Genomic DNA, 23730 nt, shown 5'->3' on the forward strand with positions numbered 1-23730 from the left:
CAACAAAACGAAAAACAAACAAACAATACAAAAAAAACCAACACTATTCAATTCAGATTTTTTCTGGTTTTGAGAGAAGACCAGGCTCAAACCTGAAAAGCTGAGGAACATATGCTCTGTTCATCTCCTGTCTTCTTGCACTGAATGCACTGCTGTGACCCTAACAGTGCTTTAGAATCACAGAGTCAGAATCATTAAGCTTGGAAAAGATCTCTAAGATCATCTCATCTAACCACCCACCGCTACCAATACTGTCCACTAAACCATGTCCCTGAGTGCCACACCTTCATGGTTCTTGAACACCTCCGGGGACAGTGACTCCACCATGTCCCTGGGCAGCCAGTGCCAGTGCCTGGCCACTCTTTTGGAGAAGGAACTTTTCCTCCTAAAGTCCTACTCTTGACTTTCACAGAAGGCATTTTTATTTTGTCCCAAATCCACGTTATAAGAAAAGCAGCCAATAAGAATACCTTCTGGATACATCAACAACTAGCTAAATTAAATACTGTAGATATGTTATTCTAAATGCACATTGTTTTCTAACTTGAGTGTTTACTCAATGTTTCAAAATGAGAAAGACACAAGACGTTAGCATATATTCATTTTCAGGGGTAGCTGTTCCATTATTAACAAAGTTGCTAAGTGCTAGTAAACAACACAATAAACAGATTAGAGGCAAGTATCTGCAAACAAAATTATTTGATGTAAAGTGGCACAGCTATAAGGGCAAAGTAGAGACAGTAGATTCTGATCTACTGTAAAACAATTTCACAAGCTCATCATTTTGGTAACAATCTTACATTAATTACAGATAGCAGATTGTTAGACCACAAGGGCCCTATAGATTGTAAAAATTAAAGCTGAAAAATCCGTTTATGAGATAGGTTGGAATTATTGAGATTAGAGACATTGATGATTCTGCATTTAACTGCCAAACAGTTAAACAAAGTTTGAAATGATAGACCTTACAAATAATTTGCACTACTTAAATAAACAAATTAATGGATATGCAGTGATACAGAAGATGCCACAGAAAATAACAATACCTCTTCACCTGTCTCACTAATTTTTTAGTTATACTGAATGGTTGCCACTCTGTACTTAACCAGTGAGATAACTGTAAAAACAATGAATTAATGATGTCAGGGTTTGTGTTGTTCATCAAGTTGGTCCATGAGTGATCATTCAGAACTCCAGCTGAGGTGCAAGTTCAGGCAACACTATCTACCACCTTGTAGTTCCCAGAACACCCCTCCTGGGAAGCATTTATTGTAAGCCACTTTCTAGCTTATGCGACAAATGTGAACAGCACAGTAATTATTTTTAGCAGCTTCAAATATCACGATTTTCTCCTCAGGAGCAGCAAAGTAACAACCATCTGAAACACAGACAGGCAGAAATCAAGATGTTCTGTGCCTTGAAAGTGTCATTTTTACCAAGAGGAAGCCTGCAATAGGAGCTGAGCTGATGGAGAATAATGGGCAGAGAACAGATTAGTCATGCATCAGGAAATATAACCTTGCTACCGGGCATGGTTTAGGGCCCAGCAATTTAGCAGAGGCAAAGTTTTGCATTTGAATTCTGGGCAGTCTTCCAAATCAGCATCTGGGTTTTGCTTTCCTCAAACAATCTCTGCATTCAGATACATTACCCTTGAGTGAAAGCCAGTCAATCCTGCACTTCTAGATCACCACACTGCTTCTTCTGTGAGGGACATCATGAAATGGACATCCTCATAGGGTTATTTTCCCATTAATTACATTAATTGTTAGGGAAACTGTCACACATAAATGCACATAAATATCAATTATAATTATTTTGTGTTTACACTGTTATCTTGTTATTCCCTGCAAATCTTTAAGCATCACTGCTGTCTTGCATTCACAGACATTCTGCTCAGCTCCACTTGCATGGCTGTCTGCAGTCATTCTTAAAGATCATTGTTTTCCATTAACTGATAATCACTATAAGAGACAGGCAGCTGAAACTTGGAGGACAAATAACTCTGTTATTTCATTGTTAAATTTTTACTTATTGCATTACATCTTTCAAAATCCTTATAATCCTCCAGAAGGTAATTCCATTATTTTTATTTATTTATTTATTTATTTATTTATTTATTTATTTATTTTTCCAGTGAAGAGATAATGGACATGATCCTTTATTACATTAGCAATGATGAGCTGCAACTAAAATACTCCCCTTGACATATACTAGCTAAGAATCTGTCTCTCTGAATACACTGACATAAAAGCAGAATTCCCAGTTGGTGGAATTAAAATCTTTTATCATAGCAGACTACCAAATACTCTGCAAATATGGTTTGTTTTGAAGGTAAGATTATCTCTGCAAAACACAGGGAGAGCAATCCATGGTAAAGGAAATCCTGGGACATCCTGAGAGAGACAAGCAGATAGCTTCTCTGACAATCATCTAAATCCTCCCTTCACCGGTAACACTGAATATGGACACTTAACAAGATCTCTTATCACTCATTTCTGGGAAAGCATAGTAAGGGTGGGAATTCTGTGCTGCTCTACAGATCTCTCAAATCTGATGAATAGTCTGGGTGAGAATACTCAAATGGTCCTGATAGTTAAGTCTCTTTATTTTGAAAAAGGAAGTGGCAAATCTAATGGGAACAAATTTAAACAAAAATATTTCTCAGCTAATGTGTTTGCAATGAGCTTAGAGAAGGATATAGAGGAAAGGAAACCAGAGGGCTTTTAAATAACAAGATCAGCCTGGGGGAGGACTGATTTATCTAATCCTTGCTTTCTGTATCTGGGTCACTTTAAATAATCTGATGATTAAAAGGTAGGCTCCTCCTTTTACAAGGGCTCCTAAGTGAAGCTGTGGTCAAAGCACAAATTTAGGATCTCATATGGAACATGTTTCCCTCTAAACTCAGGTGTCAAAGTTTTAAAATTGAAGAGTATTGTTTTTTAGACAACTCCAGGATATGATAATTTCCTTAGAGGTTGCTAAACAGGAATGAAATATATTTCCTCCTTTACATTTCAGCTCTTCATATCAACCATTCTAAATCTGTTGAATCACCTCATGTTATGAGGTACAACTCTTTACATCAGTTTTGATGTAATCTTTTTTGATGTAATCTTTGTTTGGAACAGAGGAAGATCAGGACAGATCCATTTGATATGGTTTGTGCAGTCAGAGTATCGCAGCACTACTGCCGCAGAGGACGGGGAGACTCTCTCTACAAGGAGACTCAGTTACTAAGATTGTTGCAATAGGAACGTCATCAAATTTAGAAGACTAATATTCCTGTTATCTGACATCTGTGATGCCTATACATGAGTAAGGTGATACAATCCAACTTCAAGAGAAACTAATAGCAGAGGAACAGAAATTCATTAAAGGTAAAGGTTAGATTGAGTAAATTTAGTGATATTACTTCAAATGGGGCAGAAGATCAAAAATTGGCCCAAGAATTTCAAACGCTGCAAAAATAGACATTTACTGAGAGGAAGATTATGGAGTATTGTTGTTCTAATGCACAGGCAAAATGAAAATAAGTAAATAAATCATCCATCAAATCCATCAATAAATGATCCGGACAAAAGTGTATGCGTGTGTCTAATAGAGAGTGATGAGTGGCCACTGCCACTTACCTGGTTCTGCACAATGCAACATTTCAACAGCCCTTGAGGGCGTTGTCTGAATTTCCTGTTGAAATTTAGAGGTATCAAGCAGATCAGCCACACAGGTAAATATTGCTAAAGATCCTATCATGCCATCAGTTGAGCTTGTTCTACTCTGCAAGGAAATTTATTCACATCTCAAAGGACAAGCCTGAACCAACACATTTTTGATAAATCCACATTAAATCTGTTACCTGCTTTATATTATAGTTTGTACCATCCAATCACTAGACAAGATTCTATATACTCAATGACTATAGCTTGGTCAGATCTATACATAATCAAAAATCACAGTCAAATAAAAAAATAAATTGGAGAAATTAAGTTTTAATATGATGAAGCATATCGACATCTGCTCACTGAACCATGAGCAGGCAACCAAGTGGATGCTTTATGAATATTCCCTATATAGATGTGGATTGTTTGTTTGTTTGTTTCAAAAAATATTTGTAGCAAAAGGTGACTAATTGAGCCAAATAACTGCTGGTGTGCTGAAAAGGACCATTAAATTCCAGATTTCTGTGGTCATTTCTGGATTTGCCCTCATTTCAGCATTTCCCTCAAACATACTCAGGGAAGATGTCAGCTCTCAAATGATATGCTTGCAGGTGAAAATGGAGTCATTCAATTAGTAATCACTGTGCAATTAGGCTTTGTATCAAAATAGAAATTACTTTTCTAAAAATAGACGTGATGACGTGTTAGCTCAAAAGGAGTAGGCTTGTGAAAAGATAGGAAGAGGAACAAAATAATGGCTCTGAAGGCCATCATAAAACTGAAGGGCAAAGCAAAGTAATCTAATAAAAACTAAAATCCATAAAATCAAAGTCCTGAGTGTTTAACAGTCTCAGCACAGATGGAGTTTGTAATCTCAGTGGTTGCAATGTTCTTAAATAGCCTTTTCTGAGATAATTCTGTTATATTGTTGTCATAAGGAACAGGAAAATCAGTGTGGTATTTCAAAAGTCATCTGTGACAAGTTTTGATAAAGGCCAGTGTATTTATGCAATTTAGCTGGAAAAGGGAAAAGAAAACATTAAGTTGAAAAAAATTGTGGTTAGAATACTCTCTTATCCATCGGTTTATGATCAGCGTAGAACTTTTGTCACAATGGCAAATTCTCATCACTGCAAATGACCTTGACAGATACCAGGTTCTTTAAGGAGGAAGTTATGGAGCAAACTGAGTAACTTCATTGGCATTAAATCACTATCACCAAATAGTGTTTAGCAGGGGCCTAAAAAAAAACAATAACTGTGAATAACAGGGATACCAAAGAAAGAATTTAATACACTCTCAATTGCAACAACTGTTCTTGAAAGATTTAAGAGTGATGATATAGCATCTATTTTTTAAAATGGAATTGAGAAAAAATGTAAGAAGGAGCAACTGAGCCTTTCAGTCAATTTCTCAGGTTTTTATTCCATACCTTTCTGTTTTTGTTCACTTCAGAAATTCTTAATTAAGCTCTTTCCAATTAAGATTTCTGTTTTTCTTAGTCTTTTAACCCATTACATATTTCCTGACCAATAAATAAATAAATATATATATGTAATCTGAGTATGCCTGAAAATAACTGAATTCTTGAAAACTGAATGCTTGAATTCTCTTTTCCTTTTCCTTTGTAACTTTGTATTTTCCTTTTTCAACCAGCTGTACTTACATGCGCTTGAATCATTTTTTATATTTCAACATTTTTTATTCTTTATTAGCTTTGAATTCTGCTTTTCTTGTTTTTATTTTAAAACTTACTGTCTATGATGCATGTGATTCTTGAACACAACTATGAAATCAGGGAACCTCATAGAGCATGGAAATACAGAAAAATGAGTTTTTAATTTAATCTTACGTGAGAAGTCTCTGGCAACCCAGTATTAGAAGCAAATTCTTAGCAGTCTGCTCAGAGCTCTGACCAAAACCATGCATTCTTTCCACTCATAATACAGGCAACATCTGTTCATTCATATTCAAATCACTAGCTACATAGGAACACATATGTGAAAACACATATGTATTAGTATTATGTATATGTAGTACTGTGAATAGTATTCAAAATGCTGAATGCTGTCAACAGATATTACCAAAGTGCATCCAACACTTACTAAGTTGACAGATCTAGGTCATACAACTCTCTCTACTCACACTCATTTACTGTTGTGCTACTGACAGGGCTATTGCCAGGAAACGGTATGAAGGAATGATCCGTACCAGGGACAGCTTTCCCTGAAGATGCTTGGCAGCAGCAATAGCTGCTCCTACTGGTAGCAGGGGTAGGAAGACCAAACCAGGAAGGTTAGTTGCAGAAACCGCTGGCATAGAGACCTGGGAAATGGCAGCAGCTCTGTCAGGATCACTGTGGCTGAGTGCGGGAGGCATAGAAGGAGCTCTTAGCCTGTCCAGATTGGAGCTCCTCAAGAAACTGTTAACTATCCTTCTGCAAAATGGCAGCAGGGAGATGCAACCAAAAGGCCTGCAGCTGGATCACACTGCATTAAGGACTCACTCTCCATTTCAAGCGAGTGAGACTTTTTAAATGAAGACAATATGGCATAAATCCAGAACAGATATACGATAGTAGAATTTGTTCTGTCTGGAAAGAACTAGTGAGCAGCAGTGGGGAATAATCCATTAGGTATCATCGTTCTTGTACAGGCCCTCTATTGCTATTTACATCATCCACCAGCAGCTACACGGTGAACTGCTTAGACAACAAGTACTCAGGTGCCAACAGCATTCATTATATTCACCCAGAATCAAGAAATCACATTAAGACAGCAAGTCAGTGCAGAATCTGAACTAGGAGCTTCCACAGAACCCTCTCATTACAACCCCCCCCCCCCCCCCCCAATATACTTCCCCTTGCAGAGAAAAATTAACGAGCCACTAGAGATGGTGATGTTCTACCAAGACTCTACAAATTTACAGTGCCAGGCAAAAAACCCACTGCAAATAAAACTGAATTATTTGCTTTACATGCTATGACTCTTTATTTAAAATATATTATCATTTTATAAACACTAATCAAATCCTCCAATTCATCTTTATTGATTAACGACAAGTTTATATTTGTCTTCTGGAATTTCACTTCAGATTGCATTCTCTTACACATAAAAATGTCTCCACTTTGCAAATGTTTTGTGGAGTATCTTGGTAACATCACATCCCTTCCGCATTATTCTGAAAAGTAACTCCTGTCATGTAGATGCAGGTTTCAGTAGGCAGGAAGAAGAGCTTATGCCAGGTTGCCTATTGTCATTTTCCAAATGTGTCATTATCTGCTGAATTAATCCCACTTGTGTGGTAATTCAAGCAGCAAATGCCTGTTAACCAGTATGCACGTACTCCGTAGAACATTCAATGCTAACAATAAACGTCTTTAAAAACTAGGATAGTATACAAAATACCTGTGAAAACAATTTCCAATTCTAGCAGGATTTCATATTTAGAAAAACAACTTATTTCTTTCTCAAGTGTGAAGAAAAACCTTCATGAAGACTTTCTGAGGACTTATTTTTCATAATAATTATTTTTACCATGAGTTCTCTTACTTTGCTTGAAATCCTAACATTAAATACATCTGTTTATCTTCTTATACAATGAGAAGCTGAAAAATGTGTGCAAGATTAATTCAATTAGTTCATTATGAAAGGATTTTGCCAAATTTTTCAACAATGGAATTACAGTACTGCTTATCTTTAATGGAAGTGGAGGATGGGGAATAATTGACCATCAGTTGTCTTGAGGGAGCACATTAACAGCAGCTTTTCAGCAAAAAATGGAATAAACTTTGAAATACAGAGAGAGTCTTGGACTGAAGTGTAACAAAGGTATTGACATACTTGTTTGTTTTATAGACTTAATAGTTCATACACTGGCCTCTATTTACTTTACCTGATTGTACTGCACAGGGGAAAAAAAAAAAAGCAAAAAAAAAAAGGTTCCTAGGTGTGGGCTAGCAGGATATGAAGCTAGCCAGACTTAAGATGGGCTCCAACATATCAAATCCTTTCAGAAACTTGTCTGTATTCTCATTCTTATGGATAAGAGAATGCTCAACAGACTAGGATTGAAAAAAACATTACACACAGGTCTAGTTTGTTTCTTGAATTTCTCTTCAACCAAAGTAGAGTCTAGCTACACTGTTTAATCAGATTACTCTCTTCTTGTTCTGCACATGAATCCCAGAAAGATTATGCTAACCATCACTATCTAGCCTATACATAGTAAGCTCTAAGAAAATTCAATCTGAAATTAATCTACCCCTGAAGCATCACTTGTTTTAACTGCAAAAATGGTACTTACAGTCACTGAATGATGCACTGAAACTCAACTGGAATGCTCTTAGTGTGATTATTTATTTCTGAGAATATCACAACCAGATCAGATGCTTTAGAAAGATATTGCTGGAATAAAGATGGCAGCTTCTGTATGCTTGGCATAGTCCTTATCTATACCATCTGTTCATTTCTTCATAGGTACAGATAGTTATCATAGGACAATTTACAAACAATCAATTTGATAAATTCTTCCTAATTGTAAATAGAGGAAATAACATGCCTCTTAAAGACACATTAGAATAATTTGACGAATTGCTCTATGGTAATTGATATGGTGTCTGTTTGGAAGGACAAAGGAATTGGCAACAGTTACCTTGAAAAAGAAACCATCATCTAGCTACTTCAAAGTATGTGGTTCCCTAAAAATCAAGCACGTTGTTTACAGCTCTGAAATCTCAACAGGGAGGCAACTGCTACAACAGCCTTGCCCAGACTGAGAAGAGCTGGCCATCAGTCAGCCTTTGCAACATCTCCTTCTTGTCTGGTACATCTTAGAAGAGTACACAAGCTTCATTTCAATGCAAAAAAGTGGGGCTCTTTTTGTAGTCAGTTTGCCAGCCAGGACAAGGTGAATTACCTAAACTCAAATGTGTATTCTAAACTTTTGATTTAAATGCTGGCTAATCATAGAAATAATGACTTCAGAAGCCTGAGTTATCTGTAGAAGTTTAGCCAACAAATAACCATGAAAAGCAATTCTATAAATCAAGACTTTAAGAAATTATGATCAGTACTACTGCTTACCAAGTTCAAGAAAAACATATGATGAAACATTTTGACGTTCTGAAGAATTTCAGAAACTATTTCTTAAAGCACACTAGAAATTGTTAAAAGATCTCAATAAACAAAAATGTAAGTTTACATATAGTGCAACAAGTACATAACTTCAGTTTGTTATTTATTTTCTTAACAGTGACTGGCATGTAAGGCTTAACTTGACTGATTCCTCGGGTGTGGCAACAATGGAAAGATTTGGAATCTCTGCCAGGTATCTCAGATCTATTTTAGTAAAGAAATATCACCAAGTAACTTTTAAATGAGAGAAGAAAAAATAGTATCATACCTGAGACTGTGCATTAATATTGGCTCCTTCCTTAACCAAAACTTTGACAACTTCAGCTTGTCCTGCTAAGGATGCAATGTGCAGGGCGGTATTCCCTTTCTGTTAAAAAGAGAAGAAAGATGAAAGATGTTAACCTTTTTGTTGAGGAATCACTTAAACCAGCAGCTCTTTCACAATATTTAGCATGCAGGCCTTCAATTTTTAGTATAATATTGCCTCATAATTCCATGATGTTCCATAAGCATCACATGGGATTGAACAGTTAGCTGCAGCCATGAAGATTTCTGGAGTGGCTGTGTAACACTAACATTCCAACAAAAATTTTAACTGAAATTATAGAGCTTGATTTGGGTTTGGAACAAACTTCTGGGTAAAGTTTAGTATGGGCTAACAGCTTTTTTGCATTCAGCTCCAGCAATAACACCCACAAGGAAGCTGCTGAAACCAGGGAGTCCCAAAATTCAAGCTATGAACCACATGTGAAGTGAAATTTTCTAATGCAGTGCCCAAATGGAAGGAAGATCTGACTGTCAACCTTGATGGAGATCCCTTGCATCAGAAATCATTAAGCAAAGAGCGTTTCAGGGTCACACTGGTGTTAAGTGAATCCAAAACCAGTCTGCTCAGACACTAGGAATCAAACATTTCATCAATCAAGCAAAAAAATCTGGCGCATCACGAAGAATTTACTACCCACAGACAAATAGCTTACTGACTGAATGGTTTGGACGTACCCATGTCTGTGGAAAGATTGAATGCAAAACAAGTTTTCATAGTTTTTTCTACACTGTGCCCTGGAGTAAAAAGGCTCTGGATATGATATACTTATTTATCAGGTTTCACAGATCTGAAAAAACACACCATCTTAAGCTATAATCACTTTGAATGTAATGGGCAATTATCATTGGAAATAATGAAAAACTGGCATCACTGAAACTTGTACAATGTTTCCCCTGCAAACAGATTGTATAAACAGTTATTTCTGTCTGCTTTTACTACTGACAAGCCTCAGCCAAGAACACAGACTCACAGTATACAATATAAAAGCAACACTGTATATACAAGTGAAGTACTTACAGTTTTCCAACTTCAGTACTTTTTTTCTAAACCTCTCCCATATATTTGACTTGTTCTTTTTGAGAATAAATGTGCATACGTGTAAATTACCTTAGTGGCAGAATCCACAGCCGACCCTCTTTCCAGTAATTCTTGTACCAGTCCCACGTGGCCTTCTTTAGCCGCCAGGTGCAGAGCATTGAGCCCATTCTGTAAGCACAAGGGCCATATCAATTACAAGTATCAGTTCTGAAGATACACATTCCCACCTTACTCTGGTATAAAAAGATTAGCTGCTGGACTACTATTACATCTCTGAGCTGACTGCCTACATAAGTCAGATATTTTGGACATGATTTGTTAAGCCAAGGCACTACATGACAAAGCTTCTCCAATAACATTTTTCTCATAGCAACAAAAGGCATCAAAACAAACCACGTTTTCATCCAGAAAACACTCCTAAGAGAATCCTTCCATTCTTACAGTTCCACATTTCCCCAGACTACTACCTTGAGTATCTCCATGGAGCCCATTATTTCAAAATTGGAATGCATAACATTTTTCTATGGACTGTAGCTTTAACCATCTTCATTGAGGTATTACCACCATAGAGAAAACACAAGACTTGGCAAAATTTACACAAAACGTGCCTTGAATTAAGATACCTCCAGGCTGATATAGTTGTCCTGAACCCTACCCCTAGGATATCAGGTATCAATTAGAAGACTGGTAGCAAAAAATAAACCAAAACAGTTGTTGATGGTGGTTTCCAAATTATACTGATCTTTAATGTAGTCTATCTGCTGGGTTGTTGGTTTTTTGTGTTGATTTTTTTTTTTTTTTTCACTAAACTTTGCAGGTTTGTAACCTCACTCAAAAAGGAAAATAAATCTAATTAAATGAGAGCTGGGATTTAAAAAAAAAAAAAATAGAAAAAGAAACTCAATACAATCAAAAACCCCAACTAACAATAAAATAAAAGCTAAATTCTTTTCTTATTAAGTAGGATACTTTATCTTCTATTAATTCTGTCCATGCAAACTATATCTTCCTCCTCTTCCTAGTATTCCCATTCCATCCAAGGGAAAAACATAAAATGACAATCTATTATAACAGAATTTCCAACCTATTTTTCACAATCCTGTTACTTTTCACAGTGCATCAGGCAGGTGACAGCAACTGATACTGCCACTACCCTCAAGCATTCTGCTGTTTTCCATATTGCAAGCATCATAAGCAATACTTGAGTATCTGAGTAACCTGCAGCAGGTTTAGCACTGTTGTAGTTATTATACTTGTCTCACAGCAGCTCATAGACATTTAAATTACAAAATAACCAAGCAGCTTTCTGGTGTCTTATTTGACCATCCTCAGTGGCAGCTCAAGCTCATGATGCCCAGTGGGATTTTAAAGCACTTAGCACTTCACAGGAGGCATTTAATGGGAGCTGCTCCAATGGCTGCAGGCACAGCGATCCAGCCACATTTCTGAAGTAATTTTTAATTCTACATTCATGCTTGCAACATAGGCAGAGTTTGTGGTCAAATTCAGAAGTACAAACACACTGCAATGAGGAAAGTAAAGGAACTGAAGGAAGGATACGTTCACAAGCTGCCAGACAAAGAAGAATACCCTTTGGTGGTTAGTAAACATCAATGGGAAATATGGTTTCAAATCCCATTATGAAAGTGAAGCAGCAGTAACTAGATCCTTCTTACTCCAGAGGAACAGTCCTACCATAGAGCTGCAGTGCCCCAGAGCAGCAGTAGTGCCATGCCCAGAATCAGGAATATATTTTTGGTTGAAATTTATATGATGAGGTTGACCATAATTATCAGGATGAGTAACACTGCACATGTCAGTGCATTCTTCTGCAAGCTGAAAACATTTCAGGCAGCCCTAATCTGCCTTGTTTTTTTAATCTCTGCTGAATATACCATAACCATAATTACTGTCTGCAGTAGCTTAGTTTAGGAGTGGTATTTTGTGAGAAATACACAGTATTTTTGAGAACAAAGACCTGTTTTTACACCTGAGTAGTAGTACTGTTCAGTCATCAGCACCTTCCATGAGAGTATGAACAGTAAATCTGACACCCTACTGTTGGACACAGCGGATGTGTTTCTACCACCTGTATCAGCCTTTTTTTCATTCTTTGGAAGCAGACTGAATTCCACAGACAACAGACAGCACCTGGAACATTGCATAGCCTACACAAGTTATGTGAACTCACATGCCTCTGGTTGCAAACCATTGAGAACAAGCTGTTACATTAGTTAACATGCACCATGTACAAAGAAAGCAAAGGGCCAGCAGGACTGAAGCCTTAAAGCAAGCTTTGTTCCTCTGTAATCAGCACCAATGCTGTAATTATTTCCCGGCCCACAAGGCTGATCTCTGCTACTTATGATGATGGAAGCTCAGATTTAATCAATGCAACTCCTCCGTTCCTGTCAGCTGCATTCTTGTATTTTAGAAAAACAAAGGTTTCTGACACTTCCCTTTTCTCTCTCATGCCTACCAAAGAGTTGTGGGTGGGGGCGGGGGGGGAGATTAAATCAGTTGTCTGCTGAGCAAAATTGCATGGCATTTGGACTGCTTCTCCCCACAAAGTATATGCAACATAAATACCTTTTTTGGAGGCTCATTTATAAACCTCACTCTCATAAAAGAATACAATGGAAAGCCTTGCAAGCTTGGCTGTTCAAATGTTTCCCTACAGAGCCTGATTCCCTTGGTCCTTCCGCTCCTCTGCCACTAAGCTAGAGGTTCTGGCATTTCACATCCCATGGGGAGCTACCAGCATATATGTGCACCACTGTTGCTTTCAGCATGCACTGTAGCATTACCCTTCAGATTTTCACTAAACAGAAAAGCTTCCAAATTTCTTGCAAGGTCCAAGGAACATCAGTCAACTTTTCTCATCAGACTGGCACCAAGTCTCCCTGCTATTGCCTGAAAAACATCCAAGGAATTCCACAGTACTTTTGCCTTTGACCTGAGTTGCAGCAGGACTGGATCCTCATTGCATGCATCCTCAGGCAGCATTGCTATCTTTGTTAAAGTCAAATACTTTTCTCCATTTTTAATAGGTGTCAGTCTAAGGTTGCTGCAAATAGTCTCATTTGAATAAATCTCTCAGGGAATTGAGGAGCACATGTGGTCAGCATCTTTTCAAGAATGATTTGGCAGAGGGCACATCAGAGAACTTGGCATCGATTTCTCCACTCAAAAAGTTGTTGAAGTTTTGCCTAAAAATATCCCAAAGAGATTTAAAAAAAAGAGTGGTAAAAGAAAGAAAGTAAAAGAAATAATTTCAGATTATGAAAATTCTCCTTTTATATTACTTTGTAGCCTACGAATTCACAAAAATGAATTAACCTACTAAGTTAACAACATGTGACAATATTGACCTCATTATGACTATAGTGCTACTTCAGTCTATAGTTAGCACTAGTGGGAATGTCAGCAGCTCTCCATTCGGACTAAATGACAGAGTAATTAATAGCTGATGCTTTCTCTCACTGAAACTAAAGCAGTAAAGACACCAACAAAATTATAAAGAAGTCAAAAAAATGAGAACAAAAGCCAAAAATATGTAAGTTATAAAAAGCTCTCCTCTGTCCTAGCTATCAGACTGTGCATACACTCCTTGTGAACATAGAAGGCTTAATCAGAACAAATGTCAAAATCCATCATAAGTACTTCCTTCCAAGAAGGCATTTTTAATAACGTAGAAATGGACAAACCTCAAAGACAAGGGATGGTAACACTAAGGTGCCCTGCATTTTGTACCACCAATTCTGTTTGGTGACAGCTGATTACCTCTTGGTCTTGCCAGATTTGTGGGTCTAATTTTTGTTAGACCTATGAATTTTGTTAGACCTGAATGCTGAAGTTAAAGGGCTTCATGTATGCACGTATGCAAAATTGTAGTTCATTTATCTAGTCAATATTTTGAGTGCTGATTCAAATATTTCAGAAGCAAGGATTGTTATATTAACAAGAAATGGTAACCATATCCTGAACTACCTATGGAAAATAGCTCTAAAGGAATCAGATTTCTAATGTCTATCAGTTTTTCATCCTATAAAATACTAGATATAAAATACTTATATATTTGATTTTATTTAAAGCTATGAAATTTTGTCCACAGACATTTCTAAATCTCTCCAGATACAAAGAAATATCAGAATAACCGATTTCCGAATAAACGATGGTGCCAAATCCCAGATTAAAGGAAGAAAATCCACAATAATTTGATGCGATATGAGCTGAAGTTAGCATTCAACAAAACACGATTAACTAAAAAATAATCCCTGCATTCAGTACACTCAGAAGTATTAAATTCCATCAAATTTTGAAAAGTGTTAAACAGGGAAAATACTTTTGTCATCTATAAAGACAGGTCTCAAAAAAAATTTAGGGTTTGAGAAGCAACACTAAAACTGAAGAAAGCATCTTGTTTTGTCTCTTCAGGAAAGCTTATTCTTAACGTTATTTACTGCTTACTGAACTGGCGTCTAAAATAGCATTACACTGAGAGGGAAAAAAAACTGACTAGAGAGGGCTTCATGTTTGAAAGACTGTGCAGATATCTCACTTTAAAAATAAATTGCATTTCCTGAGTAAAGCAGCTCTCATGCCTTATTTCTTGTCCTCCAGAACAGGAGTCTGCTTGCACTCCTAATAAAACCTAAAATACAACAGCGATGCTTAATCAATGGAAGCTGAAGGTCTTAGTTATGGAAAGCTAAGCGTACCAACTTCAGAAATTTTGTCAGAATTTTTTGTATGGCACTAGAATTGGAGTTTCCAAGAAGCTAAAATACTTGTACATCCATGATAGATGGCAAAGGTTAAGAAATCATGTTTTCTAGTCTTGTTAAGGCAGGAGACCTTGAAAAGATCCAGAGAATAATCAATGTCTTCAGGAAAAACAGATTTATCCAGTGCACAGAGAGAAGTTTTGCCTAGCATACAGGGACTCAGACAATCCAAAACAGACATCTGTTTTATTCATAGGTCTGAAGGATTGTATTTTCTACTCTGTACTGTTTGTCAGAAGCTCAAAATGCTGTACATATTCTAGAACATCCCTGAGTCAACTCAGACATCAGGTAATATTATTTATCAAATAAAAACAAGAAAATAAGTCAGTATGAGCTTTTAGTTTTTTGTTACTGTTGGCTTTTTTTTTTTTTTTTTTTTTAACCCTTACAAAGCCAGGTATAAATCCAGCTTTGATCTTTAACCACACTGAAAAGCCAAAAATCCTGAAAGTTGGTGGTGGTGCCACCTACACCATCCAGGAACACTACCTTCCTGTTTCAATACACTAAGAAATTACAGAGCGTCTGTTCTCCTGCATTTGTGGAATCTGCTTGCAGTTAATCTGGCTCTGATTTCACCTATGTGATATCAATTTATAAGAAGGACTTGCTTTGCACAATATTGTTAATGTGCTTTCACGAAGGAGCGCAGCAAGCCACAGAAGGGAAGCACTTCCCACAGAAGATGAATCTGCAGCAGCCCTAATCATGCTTCTCTCATAGCAAGCAAAAGAAAATGAACACGAGTAAAACTGAAAACCTTTTAAAGTTTCCAAGTGATTATCATAGCAAGCACGTTCTGTCTTGTGTGTGAGCCTTTTTGTTAATATTTCTCTTTATTATCAAGCCACCGAATTGTTGGATGTATTTAAAAATATTTCTAAGAGCAGTTTTGAGAAACATAGTCTAGATTTAATCTCTCCTATCTGGGTAACTTGAACTTTGCCAGATTCTGTCCCCTGTAACAGGTACTTTCCAGACAGTTGATTTTTTTTTAATAGAAACTCTTACAGAGAGCAGGACAAGATCCTCTCTATATGTTTTCAATAAATAGCACATGTAAAGCCCCAGTTCTTCTCCTGTTCATCATTAAATTCCCTGACACTGACAGCAATGGAATCTCTCCCTTCTCATATTCAGCCTTCCCTTTGACACACACTGCCTAATCACTGGCAGCTATTCTTCAGCAGGAAAGATAATGCCTCAAAATACTTTAGATTATTTCTTTTCTTATTCTTCCATCTATTCTTTTCTGAAAATAAGCAGTGGCCACAGCTGTGGGCCTTTTTTAATTAGTTCTGATATTTTGCATCATAGTCAGCATTATCTGACATTCTCCAGCAGCAATAATTCGTTTGTTTGGGTTTTTTTTAAGCATACTTATTTCTAGTTCAAATGTCAGTACATATCAGTAAGGAGCCATGAATTTCACTGAGGTTTTTTTGGTGGTACAGATATCATTTGGATAGTATAAAGCTGCAGTTCAGGAAAACAGTCTTCTTCAGACTAGCACTTGGCTGCACTTTTAAATTAAATAACATTGGATTTAACATTGTGCATATAGCTAAATCATTAGAGAATTAAGGATTCGAAAAATCTGTGAATATCAAGAAACCTTAGAAACCTAACACTCCAAATTTCTGTCAGCACAGCTAACATGCTGCTGTCAACACAAGGACTCTTTAGAGCAGCCCCAACACTGCAACACAGGCTCACAGCCTTCTCCTGTGCTGCACTGGGCCCAAAGACAAGGCTTGGGTGCACATCTTTTTGTTTTCTGGGCAAAAGTTCCTGAAATAACACCAACTCTGTATCAGAGCTACTGAAGAAGAGTTGTGTTTCTTGTTTTGCTTGATTTATAATGATGCCACAAGTAAGCTGTGAGCCATGTGGTGAAAGTCTGAGGCAAGGTCTTTGAGATCAAGTGTACTTGTGTAGTACAAGAGAACTATGGGCGTACTCTGACAACAGTCAGGAGCACATTCAGTCTTATCCTCTGCTAACAAACTTCCCCTGGATACCTGTTTCTTTTCACCAGGCAAAGGCTTCTTCCTTACAGCTCTTTCAGTGGGCTGAACCTGATGCTATAAGCTACCCAAGTAAACATTCACTGAAGTTTCTGTTCACCTCGGGCACTGAAATTTCATCCATCTCATGAGGCATGAATTACAAATAGAGCTAACAAGAAATTTCTACTAAATTATTTACTGATTTTATGTATTTAAAGACAAACTTTAAAAGCATTTTTACTTCCAGAGTTTCTACATACTGTCTAGTTTGTGGTCATTCTGATCAAATCTGACTAAGAGCTAGGAGGTAGTCATCATAAAGCTTGAGCTTTCAAACCCCTCTTCAAAGAAACACCCCTGACTCCGCTACAATGTCAAGACACTTAACTGCATGCTTCTTTTAAGTAACAGTTGCAGTCCTATTAAATTGGATGGTACCAATCACTTAAGCACCACAAACTCAGGGTCCTGGGCTACGAAGCAGAAATAATTGGATTTTTGCAACTCATTTTACAAAAGGGCCAAACCAAAATATTCCATCACAGTCATATCTATGTTGAAATTTTAACTCTGTGTTTTTACGATACTAATTCCTCTGAAACAGGAGGTAGTAGTTCAAGCAGAATATTAAAGTATATTTTTATAGACATAGCAATATATTTTGACATAACAATATATTTTACAGAGTAATTTGACCAGTGATAAAAACATATCTCAGTTTAGTTTTCCAAAATTGTTTTTGGAGGAAAAAAAGAAAAAAGAAAAAAAAAAAAAAAGGAATAAAATCATAGTTTCTTTAACGACCTGAGGGTAATCAGATTTGCAATGCTAATTACCATTTGACTAGAGATTCCACAACCAAGCTTCAAGATGTTAATCTTCTTGAGCACATGTTAGCTACTCAGCTAAAAATACTTCCCACTGGATGTTTCTTTATGGGCTGAGAAATCACAAAAATAGCAGGGGAAGCCATGGACTTCCTCACCTCAGGTCACTGGGGATCAGGTGCTCCACGTGGGGTGGTGCGCTTAAAGACCAAGGAAAATCAGTTGACTGGCCACACTGCTTCCAATGCGATCAAGTAGCATACAATATTTCTGTAACAGTAAGGCTGTATAGTGCTGTCTCTGCCACAGGAGTGAACATTCTGAATTGGATCCATTCTTGCTCTAGGTGAAACAATTACCTCTACAGCTCTAGCAATTGCTCTTAAGGGACAAGTCTGGCACTGTGGAGTACTAAACTTCCTTTTGTTTCCCTTAAATTGAAAACGAAGAAGTGTTTTAGAACCCACTGAAAATATCTGAGGTCATGCACTAACCATACAGTTGCAAAAAACTCCTAATATTTTATGAAGATTTGGGCATTAAACAACCAGCAGACCAAGGAAATACTTATTAGAGATGAACAACAATGGAAAAGCACCTACTTTCCATCACTTTTCTGTCTTTAGATTATTTAGTGGTACTTGGAACTCATTGCCACACAACAGAAAAAGGATTGAAGAAGGGATTTTAAAATTCGGCGTATAAGTAAATAAAATGAGTTTTGTTTCCCAAAATATTAACTAAATAATCTCAATAAAAATACATTAACAAAATTCAAAGATACCATGCAAATTTACTTATTTATTTTAGTAAGATTATTCAACATAATAAAATAGAAGGCATTACCTTCAGAGCAGCCCTCATGCAAGTCTGAATTTGCAAAAGAGTTAGAATTTTGTGTATTCTGAAAGAAATTATCTTGGCCTTAATCGTAATACATTAATACACATTTTTAAAAAATACAGAAAGAGTTGGTGTTTTCAGTTTCATACTTAGTTTTTTTTGGACTTATTGGAGCTTAATGAACTTATTAATGAGCTTGGATTGCTCATTAATTTAACATGAACGCTGGAGGAATGGGCTACAAGCTGAGTAATTCGTACCAGATAAAGTAGATCTTACTAAACAGCATTTTGTAGCTGAATATTTGCTCTGTCAGCGTTACAATGCTCTTTGTATTTGTTGCACTTTTCATGGAAATAAATAGGAAGCATTACTTTCAGAGCAACCTATGTAATTTCTTTCTTAAGTTATTGCTATTACCATCATATAAATGAGTGCGCATCCTGAAATGAAAGGAATATCTTTCATTAAAATGGAGAAATTCCCATTACATGGGGATCCATGCCTCATCACAAATAAAATGAATACCCTCAATAAAAAGCAGTAACTAAAAGCACACAAAAAATTGTTGGCAGAATTTGTCATACTTAAAAAAAAAAAAAAAAAAAAAAGACAAACTTATCTTCCCTCTCCCTAGGAATACTACCTAGTAACTTTTGCAACCAAGACTTTTTTGGTTGGTTTTTTTGTTCTGTTTTGTTTTGTTTTTGTTTTTTTGTTTTTTGCATAAATTGAATATTTTCAGGAATACAGCTATATTTAGTGTTTACTGTTTCAGTTGGAACTGGAACTTCACAACAGTAGGTCCATTAGCCTTAGAATACCAGAAAATACCTTGAATTTTGATTTTACGTATAGCAGTAATGTACATATTCAAACCTGCAGGATACTGTCAGAAAGAAGAGCTCCAAAAGGCTTATGCAAAGCTTTATTTAAAAGCAATATAGAGACAAGAACAGTTTTATATAGAAAGTTCCCACTGAAGAACAAACTTAAAGACATAGCTTGAGATGAATTACGTGAGGTAATTCATGTGAATTACCATCTACGTGAGGTAATCTAGCTTGAAAATTCCAGTTTGGTGAAGAGAATATGACTTGCATTTTCCTCGTATAGTTTTGCCCTTTCATTATCTTACCTGATTACATGTGTTAATGTCTATTCCACTTTTCAGGTATTCCACTACTTTGTCCAGATTGCCAGCTCTGGCAGCTCGAAGAAAGCTTGCGTTGCTGTCAGACTGTAAAAAGATAAGCAGAAAAAATCTCTAATTAGCTCCTGCTTAAAAGAGATAATAATTTCATCGCAGTGAAAGGTTTCCACATGTTATGCTGCAGGTGAATAAAACTGTGAAGAATTTGCATTGGATCCGCACTAATTAACATACACAAACAGGGCTACACCGGTGCAAAACAGCAATCCCGTCAGAGTAAGCAAAATGGTGCAATAACTGCTGAATTTTAAAACTTAGCAAGAAGCAATGAAAAGACAGAAATCACAGTAACTAGTATTAACAACAAGGAAGAATAAAAAGCAACGGGTTTCCTAGTCATAGTTTTCTGGTTTCTATGTATGTGCTCAGAATGCAGGAAAATAATTAACCAATTGTTATTGGCTAAGATGCTCACGCATCAGCTTGGGATTTGTTTTTGGTGTACAAAGCTTCACGACTACAAAGTTCATGCATAAATACTGGCTATACATGAGGTATAAATAATAATATCTAAGAGAAAAAAAATAACATCTAAGAGAAAAACGAATATCCTACTATATTTTATCTACTGTAAAATGAACTGGGGCATGATAAACTGGGGAATAGGATCAGCATTGCAATTTGTTCTTGAGCTAGGTTGTGTGATGTATTGTTAAAGTGAGGGATCACAAAACGCTCCCGCCTTCTCATATTCAGCAACATTTATGCCATGAAATCACGTTGGCTATTTGAACTAACATGCACTTTGCTATTCACCTACACACGTACACACAGACAAATTAGCCATTAATGCAACCAACAATCCACGGAGAACAGAAAGTTGTGTAATAGAGGTATTCTGTATAAAACAGAACTGTATAAAACAGAATTAGCGTTTGGGAACACACATACAGAGAGTAATCATCTTTGTACATAAAATAAGCAGTCTCCACACATCAAGTAAGCATATAGAGTAGGAGTGTTTTTCAGAAGGCATATAGGTAACCACTCAAGGCTGTATAGTGAGGTTGGGATACAGAGGCACAGAGGGTTTGCACACCACTGAGCCAGGCACTGAAAGTGTTCCTCACCTAATTGCACCTCTCTGCCACAAGCACCTGATGAGAACCACAATTTTACCTGGAACAACCTGGAAGCTTCTCACTTCCAACTTATTAATGCAGATCAACAAAGCTTTTTTTTTTTTCCACTCACCTGATCCATTACAAAGCATTTATTTCTGTTGCCCAGATTACTGCACCATACTAACAACCACTGATTCCAACTTATTTTAATCTGAAACAGATGGATGTATTAAAATGATTCTTCTTACAAATGCACTACAAATCAAGATAAAAATATTTCCTTTAAAATCCCTTTAAGTAAACTCCAGCATATTTTCCACATCTTTTGCTGTTAAGAAAACAGACCGCCTTTCTAAAAACACAGCAGGGCGAAAAGGATGGTAGCACAGGAATTCACACCAACAGAAAGCTCTTATAGCTTCAGGCCTGAGACAATCAAGGACTCAGATGACACAGAGGCAGATGTCAGTGGGCACCTAAAAGAGATGCCATTTAAAACTAAATGGTAACTATTAGCACTGTGCTGTCTCCTTTGCACACATACATACACACACACAAAATATATATTTTGATCTTAAATGTCCTTGAAACAACAGTTGTCTTGGTAAAAACGTAAATCAAGATTAAACACTAGAACTTACAAGCAGTAAATTCTGACACTCTTGAAAGTGATGGGAAAAATACCTTTGCCCTCAGTATGACACACGGATTACCTTTTTTAGTTCCATTTCTATTCAAGCTTTACAACAATAAATTAACATGCCAGACCTGAGATAATCTGTTTTCATACTTTAAAGAGGTTGTTAAGGTTGAATGACACTACAAACATCTACAACTTCTTTTTTTTATTAGGGATAAATCCATCATAGCTTGGTTTTTCTTTCACACAGAGTAACACAAAAGGCCAAAATGTTAAGTCCCCAGTTACTGCTGAAAGATCAGATGGTACGTAGGACCACATAAGCATGTTTCATTTGTTTCTGGCTAAGATGATGCAAGCAGCATTTTCAAAATAGACTCTCATTTTCTTGATGCATACTTCTGGCATCTAAAAATTAATGCAATGCACATCATTGCAAGATTCATTACATACACTTGAATATCAATTAAAATGCAGAATATATACTTCTTGTCAACATGAAGAATTATTATGAATTACCTATACATGATTAACTCCCTGTACAGAGACTTCTTTTCCAGAAGCATCTTTGTATGGTCTCATTCTGAAATAACACTGCTTAATTGTGGAGAGAAGAGCAATAGGATAGCTAAAATCCCAGTAGAAAACCATGAGACCTCAATGCTCCCTTTAGATGCCTTGGAAAATATTAGAGCACATCATCTCTTTTCCCTAAAACAAAACAAAACATAACAAAACAAAACACATGCTTTATCACTGTAGCATGTACTGATCTCACATTAGGTGAATAGAATTGTACCCATCTCTTTATAGTCCACCTTTCCTATTTCAAAATAGTTTCTTACAGACTCACATGTGAAGCATTAGCAAAACAAGTGACCACACATGACAACTATCTAGAAGATCAGCATGCACTTACATGGAGTCATGCCAGGATTATCACTAAGACTTAGCAGTCAGGAGCAAGAGGGTCAACAGAGATTACATCAAATCACAGAGAGCATCTCCTGTTCTCTTTTTTATTTTAGGAGCTAACAAAGATACTAGAAAGCAACTGATCAAGCCAAGGTGGAGAGGAAGCAAGCAAGCTCACCAAGCCTGGTATTTTTACAGCCTCTCTTGCACAATGTTTCTACTACAGTATCTCTGATCACTAACCACTGTCATCTGGGGCAATATGTTATTCCACACAAAAATGCTCTTATTCAAATCTTATTAAAGATTGTGCTCTTATTTAAATCTTATTTAAATCAAACTGGAAAATACAACTAAACAACACAAACACCAATTCAGTCACTTCACATACAAATTCACGCACAAATATCAGTGTGTACTGATAGCTGAAAACATTCAAAGGTTCAGCACTGTGTTTTAAAGCTTGGAAACTGTATATCTATTTGCTTTCCTGATTTGGTTGTCATCTCTGATTTTTCAGCAAGTCATCAGTAGTTTCTCCTTTTTCCTGTTATTTCAAGGTCTTTAAAGTCATTTTTGTCAGGACTGTGCTCTCAGCAGTTTACTCACTTTGGCACATCACAAATTCAAACCCATCTCAAGAGAACTGTCTTAGTAGTCCATAGCAGCTGTTTTCTGTAGTTTCACCATGCTAGGTAACCATGATTTGGGATCTGTGGATTTTTCCAGCTGACACAGTAATCTCATAACATTTCTTTTTTCCATAATTGCAGAATTTTTACTTGAATTCTTAATGCATTTCTGTGGCACAGAAACTGATACGCTGGTTTTCGCTGGCTTGTTGACTGGTCAAGAAAAACTGTCAGCCAAATGTCATGCAAAGATACTTTCTTCACAACAACATGAAGCCAGAATCCACTGCACCCTACGATACACAGCACGCCATCTCTCCCTGTGCAAACACCTCTCACATTTTGAAGTTGTACAATCATATGTAGATCATATACAAAAGCAAGCACTCTATCAAGAAGGAAAAGAAGAGATTACCAAAGAGTATGGCGAGTAGGTGACAAATATGAGAACATGAGAAGCTGGAAGTCTGGACACATCCAATGCTGACATGTTAATTTGCAAAATCTTTCCTGGCACTTTGACACATCATTCAAACATAGGAATCTTTCTGTCTACATGGAGTTCACTAAGTTGCACAATTTAATCAGAACGTTATTAAGATGCCATTAGAACAAGATACAAAGAGCTGAAGAA

The 23730-nt window shown here is 36.7% G+C and overlaps 1 protein-coding gene across 41 annotated transcripts in view; it reads right to left on the reverse strand.

The window, feature by feature from the left end:
• Positions 1-23730, reverse strand: part of ANK2 (ankyrin 2) — a 306380-nt gene that overhangs the window by 117921 nt on the left and 164729 nt on the right. For all 41 annotated transcript variants that reach the window (XM_042870754.1, XM_042870755.1, XM_042870756.1 and 38 more), the window contains 3 exons: positions 19771-19872; positions 10233-10331; positions 9066-9164 (listed from right to left, as the gene is read on the reverse strand). In XM_042870754.1, the coding sequence (XP_042726688.1) occupies positions 9066-9164; positions 10233-10331; positions 19771-19872 (300 nt within the window). The remainder of the gene's footprint in view (positions 1-9065; positions 9165-10232; positions 10332-19770; positions 19873-23730) is intronic.

The sequence above is a fragment of the Lagopus leucura genome, unplaced genomic scaffold (assembly GCF_019238085.1).
Source record: "Lagopus leucura isolate 7727_CA_CO unplaced genomic scaffold, USGS_WTPT01 Super-Scaffold_100004, whole genome shotgun sequence".
NCBI lineage: Eukaryota > Metazoa > Chordata > Aves > Galliformes > Phasianidae > Lagopus > Lagopus leucura.